The 11,945-nt window shown below is 48.6% G+C and overlaps 2 protein-coding genes across 2 annotated transcripts in view; one reads left to right on the top strand and one right to left on the bottom strand.

Annotated features, from left to right (window-relative positions):
- Positions 1-381, bottom strand: part of TOMM40L (translocase of outer mitochondrial membrane 40 like) — a 92,826-nt gene extending 92,445 nt beyond the window's left edge. The window contains exon 1 of the mRNA XM_083165868.1: positions 199-381. The gene's annotated coding sequence lies outside the window, so the exon portion shown is untranslated. The remainder of the gene's footprint in view (positions 1-198) is intronic.
- On the top strand, positions 111-9,984 carry PMF1 (polyamine modulated factor 1). Its single transcript, XM_083165880.1, has 5 exons — positions 111-341; positions 5,859-5,964; positions 7,948-8,048; positions 8,260-8,455; positions 9,695-9,984. The coding sequence occupies exons 1-5, from the start codon at positions 202-204 to the stop codon at positions 9,755-9,757; spliced, it is 606 nt and encodes a 201-aa protein (XP_083022006.1). The 5' UTR covers positions 111-201; the 3' UTR covers positions 9,758-9,984.
- Positions 9,985-11,945: the final 1,961 nt, after the last annotated feature.

Below are 11,945 nucleotides of genomic sequence, written 5' to 3'. Positions count from 1 at the left end.
TAACAACAGTGCCAGGACTGCTAACCTGATGCCCATCACCCAGGGCAACCCCCTCCACAAGCCATAACGCCAAGGCACCGCCTATAACCCAGCCAGGGGGCGGGACATATGATAGACGGGCCGAGCAACTTGTAAGAATGCCGCACCAAGGAGCGGGAAAACCTTAAACAGTGGGTGTGCCCTGAAACGGTGCCGTACAAGATGGAGACTGAGGGGAGCGCCTCCGGCCCTGCGCCCGCAGAGGAGCCCGGCCCGTCCACCGATGACGAGATCCCCGGGCGGCTTCTCATCTTTAACACCCTGGTGGAGAAGTTCCTGGAAGGGCTGGTGGAGGCGGGAAGGTGAAATGCTGCCTGGCGTCTTCTGATTGGCTGCGCTTCACCGTCTCGGCGGCGCTAGTGGCTGTGTCCTTCAGTGTTGTTTAGCATGATTGGCTGAGGAGTCGGTCTGCTACGATTGGCTGTCGGGTAGTTGTCTGTGTAATGTGATTGGATGTGTAGTGTACTGGGTATGTGAAACGTAATTTGTTTATTGGCTGCATTTAGAATCTGTGGAAGGTGATTGGTTGCGGGTTTTGTAAACAGGGGACTATGGTTAACCTGCAGAGCTGACAGTCTAATGGTGTCCACTATGTATGTGCGATTGTATGCAATGTGATATTGTGCTGAGATTTACCTTGAAGCTCCCCATGCAATAAATTGCGTCTGAAGTGCTTTTATCCGCATTCGATATGCATGTGTTTAAAAACCACATGTAATGCGACAAATACCATGTGCAGGCGCAGCACATATTGTGAGATGCGAGATTCGTCCAGCGTGCATGTGAACTGCGTCAGGTGACGCATGCAATGTGCCGCTGTGATTTATCTAAATCGCAGGATTCTACCCTATATCTCATCATAAGTGGATGGGCTTCATAACGTGTTTAATTAAAGGTGCTCAGTAGAGTTTAATTTTGTGTGTGTATATGTACCATATATGTAGCTATCAACATACCTCCCAACTTCTGTGTTGGGGAAATCCGCGTGAGCGCCCGAAAAGGGGGCGGGCTTATGCTAATTAGCCGCGACCTCATTTTCATACGAGAATAGCCGCTGTGCGCATGCGCACAGCGTCTATTCTATTAGATTGGGGGGGTCTCCCAACTGCCACCCCCCGCAGCGGGACAATGCCTGCCGCGGGTGGGATAGCGGGACAGGACCCGAAAATCGGGACTGTCCCGCTGTAATCGTGACACTTGGGAGGTATGCATATATTCCGCGGGGCTCGCTGCGCTCGCCATGCTACGGGCTCAGTGGCTTGCTGCGCTCGCCACACTATATAAAATCAACTCCACGTCAACATGGATGGTGGGGGTATGAAAAGGTCGGAGGACGCTTGCCGCCACTTGCCACGCTTCGGGTTGGCGTTGATAGTGGGGTGGCGTTAAAAATGGGGGGGGGGGGCATTTAACAGTCATGACCCATCACGTTGGGTATACAATTAAAAATTGGGTCTGGGGGGGCATTTAACATGCAAATAAGCCCAAATCGGTTTAATATCACCCATGATGCGATATTAAAATTGTATGCTCAAGCCCGGGGAAAGGCTCAAATCGGGTCCCATCGCATACCTTAATTAGTGGCATGCGATGTGATGTGATGGGCGCCGTGATAATACACAAGTACCTATATATATTATTACTGTGCTCAGTCTCTGATTTTACTAACACTCCCTACCCTCTCTCTGATCACAATCTCATTACCCTCTCGCTCTCCTCCATCTCCCCAAGCTCATTGACACTGAAATCATGCAAGCCTACTCTAACCCGCAGAAATACTGATGCTATTTATTTTCCACAACTTTCCACCTCCCTCCAACAACAGCTCTCCATAATTTGTACAATTACCTCTCCTGACTCTGCTGTTTCCCACCTCTACAGCCCTTGATGAAGTGGCTCCAGCTACCCATTACACCCTAACATGCCATGCCTAACCATTACATGCTAAACTATGCTATGGATGACCATCGATATTTTTACATTGTTCAAAACACGGGACCGGGGCTCCGCAGGTGTCGGAGCTATGCTCCGTGTCCCGGTACTTAAAAAAAAAAAGGCAAAACCTCATTTTGCTGTTCCATCGATGGAGGGAAACCATCTGGTTCTCCCCCCATCGATGGCTAAAGTATTCGGCCATGAACCAACGATTATTTCGAATGGTCGATGGCCATCCCTAGTCTCTTCTGTACCCTCCCCCTCCTCCCCTACCGGCTACCATCAGTGCACAAGAACTTGCCTCCTACTTTAAGGACAAGATTGATAACATCAGAGATGAAATGGTATGCTCTTCCACAACCTCTAACCCACTCCCTTCCCCACCTGAGCCCTCTGGCACTTTCTTTTCATTTGAGCCCACAAATGAAAAGGAAGTATCCACACTCTTCTTATCCTCCTACTCTACTACCTCGCCTCTTGATCCTATACTTGCACAAGTCATTAAGGGGCCGATTTACAATGCAATCTGGGTGGAATATTACCACAGGATTACATTATATATTGCGATCACATCACATGGATGTATTATCCCTGAGGGCGCAGGGACAGGTCTCTGAGGTCCCTGTGAAGCGCTGACCCAGAAGCTGGGGGGGGGTCTGCGCATGCGCGGTTATGCGCTGACTGCACTACACCGCCGGCAGTGCGATCCCGTAGCTATAGGCTACAATAGGCTATCGCCATCCCAGAATGGCGATCGCCCAGGGATGCGAAGCCGGGCTGCCCGTTGTTGATGCATCGAGCAGTTTTGCATCCCCCATAGAAACCTATGGGGGATGTGCCGGCGGCGCTGCAGGGGGGATCGGAGGGATCCTGCTGTGGTCCCCTTTGGTACATTCAGGGGATACTTAATATTTTCGGGGGATTTATGTAAATATAATTTGCTAAATGGTCACCTAAAACTCTATCTCCTATGCTTGGCCCAACCTTAACTAAAATCTGTAATCTCTCTTGCTACTGGTACTTTTACTACTTTGTTTGAACATGCAGTGATTACAAACACTTCCGGCCCTAACGCTCTCTCTAACTACCTTCCTATCTCTTCGCTCCCATGCCTCTCCAAGCTAATGGAGAGACTTGTCTACTCTCGCCTCACACACTTTCTTAACTCACACCCTATTAGACCCACATCAGTCAGGCTTTTGTTCCCAACACTCCACTGAGACAGCACTGACTAAAGTGGTGAATGATCTGGTAACTGCTAAGTCTAAAGGCCATTACTCACTACTCATTCTTCTAAATCTTTCTGCTGACACTGTGGATCACACTCTTCACACACTACACTCCCTAGGAATTAATGATACAGCCCTTTCCTGGTTCACATCTTACCCATCTGATCGCTCTTTCAGTGTTCGCTTCTCTGACTACCTCCTCTTCACTACCTCTGTCAGTCGGAGTTCTGCAAGGCTCAGTCTTGGGTCCTCTACTTTTCTCAATCTATACTTCCTCTCTTGGCAAACTAATCAGCTCTTTCGGATTTCAGTATCACTTATATGCAGATGATACTAAAATCTATCTATCAACCCCAGAGTTGTCACCAGTGGTTTTGGGCAGAGTCTCTGAATGCCTCTCTGCCATCTCATCCTGGATGTTCTCTCGCCACCTCAAACTCAATATTTCCTAAAACGGAATTACTTATATTCCCACCAACCAAGAACAGTTACCATCCTGATATCTCCATAACTGTTGACAACTCGACAACCTACCCTACCCCACAAGCTCGTTGCTTAGGGCTCATCCTCTACGCTGAACTGTCCTTTGTTCCCCACATTCAATCTGTCTCCAAATCATGTTACATGCATCTAAAAAACATATCCAAAATACGACCGTATCTCACACAAGGCACTACTAAATCTCTTATCCATGCACTCATTATATCCCGCATTGATTATTGTAATAGTCTCCTAACTGGTCTTCCCAAGAACAGACTCTCACCACTGCAATCCAGTCTAAATGCTGCTTCTAGGCTGATCTTCCTTGCAAGACGCTCATCGTCTGCTGATCCGCTCTGCCAGTCCCTCCATTGGTTGCCTGTATATTACCGTATACAATATAAAACACTTCTACTCACATATAAAGCTATTAACCATACTGCACCAGCATATATCTCTGCACTTATCACAAAATATCTCCCATCTCGACCACTCCGCTCTGCACAAGATCTGCGTCTTCTGAAAGGATCACCAGCTCCCATTCACTATTACAGGACTTTCATCGGGCTGCTCCCATCCTATGGAATGCCCTTCCACGCACAATAAGACTCTCCGCTAGCCTCCAAACTTTCAAGCGTTCCCTGAAAACTCACCTCTTCAGGCAAGCCTATCATATTTATATACCGCACTCATAACCCTCTGAGGCACTTATGTATTATATAGCTTCCCTTCTGGACTTGTAACTTGGTGGGACTGCTATGCTATTACTGGTGCCTGTCCTTGTTTCCATCCTATGTCCCTATAGATTGTAAGCTTGCAGCAGGGCCCTCTAACCTCCAAGTCTGTCTGTTACCTGGTTTGTTTTATCACTGTCTACAATTTTAAAGCTCAACGGGATCTGCGCTATACAAGACGCTGTCACGGGATCCGCTGCGCTATACAAGACGCTGTCACGGGATCCGCTGCGCTATACAAGACGCTGTCACGGGATCCGCTGCGCTATACAAGACGCTGTCACGGGATCCGCTGCGCTATACAAGACGCTGTCACGGGATCCGCTGCGCTATACAAGACGCTGTCACGGGATCCGCTGCGCTATACAAGACGCTGTCACGGGATCCGCTGCGCTATACAAGACGCTGTCACGGGATCCGCTGCGCTATACAAGACGCTGTCACGGGATCCGCTGCGCTATACAAGACGCTGTCACGGGATCCGCTGCGCTATACAAGACGCTGTCACGGGATCCGCTGCGCTATACAAGACGCTGTCACGGGATCCGCTGCGCTATACAAGACGCTGTCACGGGATCCGCTGCGCTATACAAGACGCTGTCACGGGATCCGCTGCGCTATACAAGACGCTGTCACGGGATCCGCTGCGCTATACAAGACGCTGTCACGGGATCCGCTGCGCTATACAAGACGCTGTCACGGGATCCGCTGCGCTATACAAGACGCTGTCACGGGATCCGCTGCGCTATACAAGACGCTGTCACGGGATCCGCTGCGCTATACAAGACGCTGTCACGGGATCCGCTGCGCTATACAAGACGCTGTCACGGGATCCGCTGCGCTATACAAGACGCTGTCACGGGATCCGCTGCGCTATACAAGACGCTGTCACGGGATCCGCTGATTTAATTATCGGTGATTACTGCGCAGCTTAAACCTAGAGCTATTCCGTTATTAGTTAATCTGCCCGGGTGGTAAAGCTGCATCTAACGTGTTATCCTATAGGTTCTGTGCTAAATGCCTGCGTTCTATGGCCCTTATTCAGATCTTATCAAAGTACAAATTTGTTCTCAAAATGGGCAAAACCATGTTCACTGCAGGTGGGGCAGATGTAACATGTGCAGAGAGAGAGTTAGATTTGGGTGGGGTGTGTTGAAACTGAAAATTAAATTGCAATGTAAAAATAATGCAGCCAGTATTTACCCTGCACAGAAACAAAACAACTCACCCAAATCTAACTCTCTCTGCACATGTTAAATCTGCCCCACCTGCAGTGCACATGGTTTTGCCCATTTTGAGAACAAATTTGTACTGCGATCAGATCTGAATAAGGGCCTATGGGTTACCCAGCATGGTGTACCTGCGGCTCCTTGAATCTGCCCCCTAGCGTGTATTTTATACATTCACATGAAATGACCTCTGTCTTATGCCATCCCTGCAGTTACCAGCGCTTCATCCGGTGCTACCAGGAGTTTTACAAGCAGAAACCAGAGGTCACCGCCGGCATCTTCAACCAGTTTATGAAACAGCTGCATTTATCTATTAAGGTACGTTGCCTTGTCTAATAAGGAATGTCTCCTGTTGTACAGACAACAGGGGACATCCTTAATGACTCGCGGGAACGTGCATCGTTAACAATATGGTGCGTACACATTAGACCATATGCAGAAAATCATTGTTAACCAGCTCCGTTACCGTGCATATAAGTTTTATTGTGTTTAATGCAGTGATTTTCAACCTTTTTACCTTGCGGCACACTAAATAAGATTTTAAAATTCCAAGGCACACCATGAGATCCACACAGGGCAAAACACATTGGCCCCCACAGGATAAAAACCAAACCTATTGCCCCCCATATAAAAAAACAATCACACTGGTCCCCACAGGTAACACAAATAAAATACATTGGCCCTTTTAATGAAAAGAAGAGACCACGAGATAACAGTGGAACTGGTGGTGGCTGTAAACCGGTTTGGGCATCTCTAGATCTGGGGGCACACTTGAGAACAGTTCGAGGCTGTATACACTATAGTATGCCACGGCACAGTGGTTGAAAAACACTGGTCTAATGTGTATGCACTTTAAGACCATATGCGCACACACCTGTCCATTTGCTACTTCACCAAAACTTGATGCTGACCGTAAAGAGCGGGGGTTATACCGCGTTTCGCAGCACGGCCCTCGCGTTGCCTCCTGTCAGCCCTGCAGAGGATGTAGCAGACATTGGGAGTGCATATAATCAGGAGCATTGTGCATACACACTAGACCAGAGGTTCCTAAACTGTGTGCCTCAGGGCACTTGGAGGGGTGCCACGTGTTAGTGCTCAGGAATGAATGTAATAGGCGGAGCCAGCGCGCTCAGCCACTCCTGTCCCTCATCACATAACTGGTCATAAGGATGACATCATAGAACAAACTTTAGTAAAAGTTTTGAAAAAAATTTTTAATATCCATTTGGCCCAGGGGTGTCATGGACAAAAATCTGATATTATAGGGCGCCGTGATTTGGGAACCCAACGGCCATTTGTAATGGAAAAAAATCCTTTTTGCCCATATATAAAATTGTCACTTACAAATTTCCCTGCGGCACTCGTCCCACGCCCCGGTGACTGCCGATGAATGTCTCCCAGTCTCCGGCTGCTGCTGAATAAGAGGCATCTTACGACAACTCCCCCTTACTTAACTCCCGGCCCAGCCATCGGGCTAGTGGGCGGGCCAATCAAACTAACTCCAGGGGCCGTTTACGGCCCACGGGCCAGAGGGTCCCCACCCCTGATCTGCATTAAGGCCCCCATAGGCTTCCTGGCCGCTGGACTGCATACAATATATAGTATGTGATGCCACAGGATCCGACAAATTCTTGTGGTAGCCATGGTGATCTCTGGATCCGAACTGATGTGTGCGGGACCGCACACCAGATGGGATCCAAGGTAAAATACATATAATTGTTACACTATTTAAACACCAGATGGAGGGATTCAAAACATGGTATATCTGTCATGTATCCCTTTATACTATGTTTATTGTCGTTAATGCATTAGTTATTTAATCCATCTATCGGACGACATAATCATGGTTCCTTCGCCCTTGATGGTGGGGGAAGTACTGGACCTAAGCCATTAATGACAAAACTGAGCATCGGTAGTAAAACTATTGAGGTGTTTTAGTGGTCAGTGACCTCTGTCATGTCCTCCAAAAGACGGCCGTTCCTGGGTGGTCTGCTCTAGGTGCCGCCCACTTCTCGCATAATCTGTTACCGTACACCTCTTGGATTTGTCTCTTACTGAATCCTTGAACAAACCGTTGTCTCCCTAAGTTGCAAATTAAAAGTAAACTTTGATACCTGCTTATGGCGGAGGCAGCCATCTTGTGGTTGGAACTAACATTTACGGGACTGCAGTTTATCTGCTTGCAGGGAACCGGTTACATCACTGCGGCATATATGACGTTAGTTGCCTTCTTGTAACCTGCTTTGCGACTGGCAGACTCTGTTGTGTGTATGTGACATATTGTGGTGTTTGTTTCTCCAGGCTGAGGTCCAGGATATTCTGAGCGAGGGGAACCTGGAGGAGTTCTTGGATTCTTTGGACAAATTGGAAAGAGGAGCTGGAAGCAGTGCTGACCCACAGTGGTGAGTACCACTATCCTAGTTACTATTTTGGTTCATGTACTGCCCCTAAAAACAGAACCCACCTGGATAAGGATCAGGTTGTGCACAGAATCCATTTCTATGAACGCGACTGCCCCCTCTGCTGTTTGTAGTGAGAAGTGCGGCGGAATATGCCTTTGCTTCTGGTCTACTAGTCGGTTTTCCCATAGGTGACCTACTCTCCTCTCGGCAGGCGCCCGAGTGGGATTCCAGAGGAAGACGTGCGGAGTCACCTGGTGCCGTTTCTCCTGAAGCAGCGGGTGTACCTACGCAGGATCTTAAAAGAGAGGCAGCAGGAGAACGCCAAGCTGGCGCAGAGGGTGCTGGACGGGCGGAAGAAGATCGACGAGCTAACAAAAGAGATAGCGAGGCGGCAGCAGGCCTGGCAGGTGATATGTTCGTCTGCTCTCATTGCTATACATGGGGCTGATATCATTCTGTATTGGAAAAATCTCAATTTACAGTTCACGTTAAAACCTAAATTCAAAGTATAGTTATTAACACACGCAGACCTGTGTTGGACGGACACATCCGCTACACCGGTGTTACTATCGTTATAGTTCCCTTTAACAGAACACTATATAGATGAAGTTATTATGCCATTAGCTGTTGGCACACAGACATTTCCGTGAGTCAGATCATGTGATCATTCAGAGCCAATGCAAGGCGAGCTGACCGATGTCAAAGGAACTGCTGCCATGTCCTCTCCTGTGGAAGAAGCAGTGCACATGTTTAATGTGCACTTCTCATGCGCTTCCACGTTCTATCTTTGTAAAAGACAGCGAAACCACCGCTGCCCAAAGCGAAATGTCACATAGAAATATGCAGAGATACACCACAGCGCTGTGCCAGGTATTCCTCAACTTTTATAAACTTTGGGCGGCCGGTATTAACTGAATCCTCTGTTTGAGAGGCAATAAAATGAGAAAATATGATGTCTATCCCCAGGACTCACCGCTGCGATCCTCCTGCAAAAGCTGGCCCTGTATCACAGCTCTCCGATATTTTAGGAGAAAGGACTTCCTAAGGTAGAATTAGCTAACCTTGACTCTCCAGCTCTTGTTAAACTACACATCCCAGCATGCCATGGTCAACTAGTAAAACTGTAGCAGGGCATGCTGGAATGTGTAGTTCAACAGCTGGAGTGTCAAGGTTAGTCCTCACTGACCTAAGGTAATTAGTTTTAATTAGAAACTTCCTGCCACAGGTACGGCGAAGGTAACTCCAATAAAACACTTCACTCTGCTGCCAGGCTGCCAACGCGTTTCTTCCCTCTGCCGGACTTTCCTCAGCTTTTGTATAAAAATACCAGTGGTGAGTCCTGGGAATAGACATCATCCCACTGGGGGGGTTCTTGTTATATAGCAGGTCCGGTGAGCTCTTTCCATACATTTTTTTTTTTTTTTTTTTGTCTTTATGGAGGATATATTTTTATTTATTTTTTTAGAATTTGTCAAATATATTATCACTGTTTTTAAAATTGAACCGAAAAAGTTGTGCGTCTATTGTGGAATTGTGTGACTGTGAAATTGGTCTGATGTCCGTGTGAGTCCTCTTGTGCAGGTCAGTTTGTTGGGTGTTTTCTCCCAGGATATAATTGTATATTGTGTTGTTTTTTTTTGTCCTAGAAATTGACCAAATCACAGAGCGAGCTGGTCGCCTCCATGCAAGACTCAAGTTCTGAGACCTGACGGTCATCCTGTATTGGCCTTTGTTCCATAGCTCCAGGCGCGGCGTGGATCTGTTACTGCTCTCCCGTTGGGGGATGTTTTCTTGTATTTTTGCCAGATTCCTGTATATTTGCCCCTCCGTGTTTTACATGTTCAGAGATCTGCACATGAAGGCATTAGGTTCTGTAAAACCGGTCAGACTCGGTATATATGTACATAGTAATAAAACACATTGGTTTACACCGCGATTGTACTCGCAAGTGTCTCTTTCCATATTCCTGAAGGGGGAGGGTAATGAGGAATGATTGGTCTCAGTTTCCAGTGACCACCACTACGGGGACCAGAATGCTCAGCACTGTACGTCATGTGACCTGCTGTTCTCCTTGCAAAGAAAAAAAAATCCCATCTTAAAATTGTTGCAACCGAATGAGTGAAATGATGCAGGTGGCCTAATAATCTTGCAGACGGTCAGACTTGTTCTTATTGTGAAGCCGCTTGTATGTACAGACTGTACTGCCTCCATGCTGAGAACATCCGAGACCCTAAGGAGGTTTAAACAGGTACAAGTAGAGAAGATCAGGGTGAGGTCAGCTGCTGCTTATGGGGTTCAAATAGCACCGCCAGCACAATCACCAGACCATGTAGCCGCTCTACATAAATCTTGAATAGAAACTCCACAGGCAGCCGCCCAGGAGGTACCCACCGACCGTGTAGAATGGGCGGAGATAGAAGACGGTGGCACTCTAGAGGAAGCCACATAAGCCTGACGAATTGTCAGCCTGATCCACCTGGCCAGGGCCTGCTTGGAGGCGGGCTATCCAGGACGCAGGGAGTCATAGAGGAAAAAAAGAGCATCCGACTTACGCACAGACTCCGTTCTGGATACGTATATGCGCAAGGCCCAGACCATGTCCAGCGCTCTAGACTCCTCTGATGCCTCCCGAAACGCCGGCACCACAATAGGTTGGTTAATGTGGAATGTCGAGACCACCTGTGGGAGAAAACCACTAGAGGTGCGCAGCTCCGCTTTATCCTCGTGGCAACGCAAGAAGGGTGACTTACAAGAGAGAGCACTCAGCTCTGACACCCTTCTGGCCGAGGCCAAGGCCAGCAGTAAGACTGTCTTCCAAGTGACATATTTCAGGTCCAGGTCCTCCATGGGTTCAAACAGGGAGGACTGGAGAAAGGTCAAGTCCAAGTCCCACGGTGCTGTGGGAGGCTTGAAAGGAGGTTGCAGCCGCAAAAACCCCTTGGAAGAAAGTCTGAACCTGAGGAAGAAGTGCCAGTTTTCTCTGGAAAAAAATAGAGCGAGCGGATACCTGCACCTTCAAGGACCCCAGCCGGAGTCCTGAGGAAAGGCCCCTCTGTAAAAACAAAAGCAACCGGGCCAGTTTGAAATTCACAGGAGAAACCCTCCTGGTCTCGCACCAGGCCACATAGGCCCTCCATATGCGATGGTAATGCACCGAGGTAACCTGTTTTCTGGCCCCGATCATGGTGGGGATCACTGCCTGAGGAATCCCTGCTTTTCTCAGAATGGACCTCTCAACAGCCATGCCGTCAAATGTAGATGTTGTAAGTTCGGACAGGTGAACGGACCCTGTGTTAGCAGGTCTTCGAAGAGTGGAAGAGGCCACGGCTCAGCTACTAACAGGCCTGTGAGGAACAGGACTGTTACCGATTCCCTGCGGATTCTTTGCAGAACCCAAGGGATGAGAGGCAATGGAGGAAAGATGTAGAGGTACTGATCCGTCCAAGGGGCGGTGAGAGTGTCCACTGCCACCACCTGAGGATCTCTTGTCCGAGCGCAGTACCGAGGCAACTGATGGTTGTGCCTGGAGGCCATCATGTCTATCTGAGGACATCCCCACCGACGAGTCAAGGTCTGGAAGACCTGGGGGTTCAGACACCACTCTCCGTGATGGACGTCTCGTCAGGTGAGGTAGTCTGCCTCCCAATTTTCCACGCCTGGTATGAAAATGGCAGACACGGCCCCCGTGTGCTCCTGCACCCAAAGCAGAATCCACTTCACTTCTCTCATCGCTGCACGGCTGAGAGTGCCTCCTTGCTTGTTTATGTAGGCCACAGCCGTGGCGTTGTCGGACTGCACTCTGATGTCCTTGTTCTGGAGAATGACCTCCGCCTGAAGGAGAGCATAGTACACCGCTCGGAGTTCCAGCACATTGATGGACAGCTGTGCTTCCTCCGG

Source organism: Crinia signifera, chromosome 12, assembly GCF_055691185.1.
Source record: "Crinia signifera chromosome 12, ASM5569118v1, whole genome shotgun sequence".
NCBI classification, from domain to species: Eukaryota; Metazoa; Chordata; class Amphibia; order Anura; family Myobatrachidae; genus Crinia; species Crinia signifera.
This window is presented reverse-complemented; position numbering and strand designations above follow the sequence as displayed.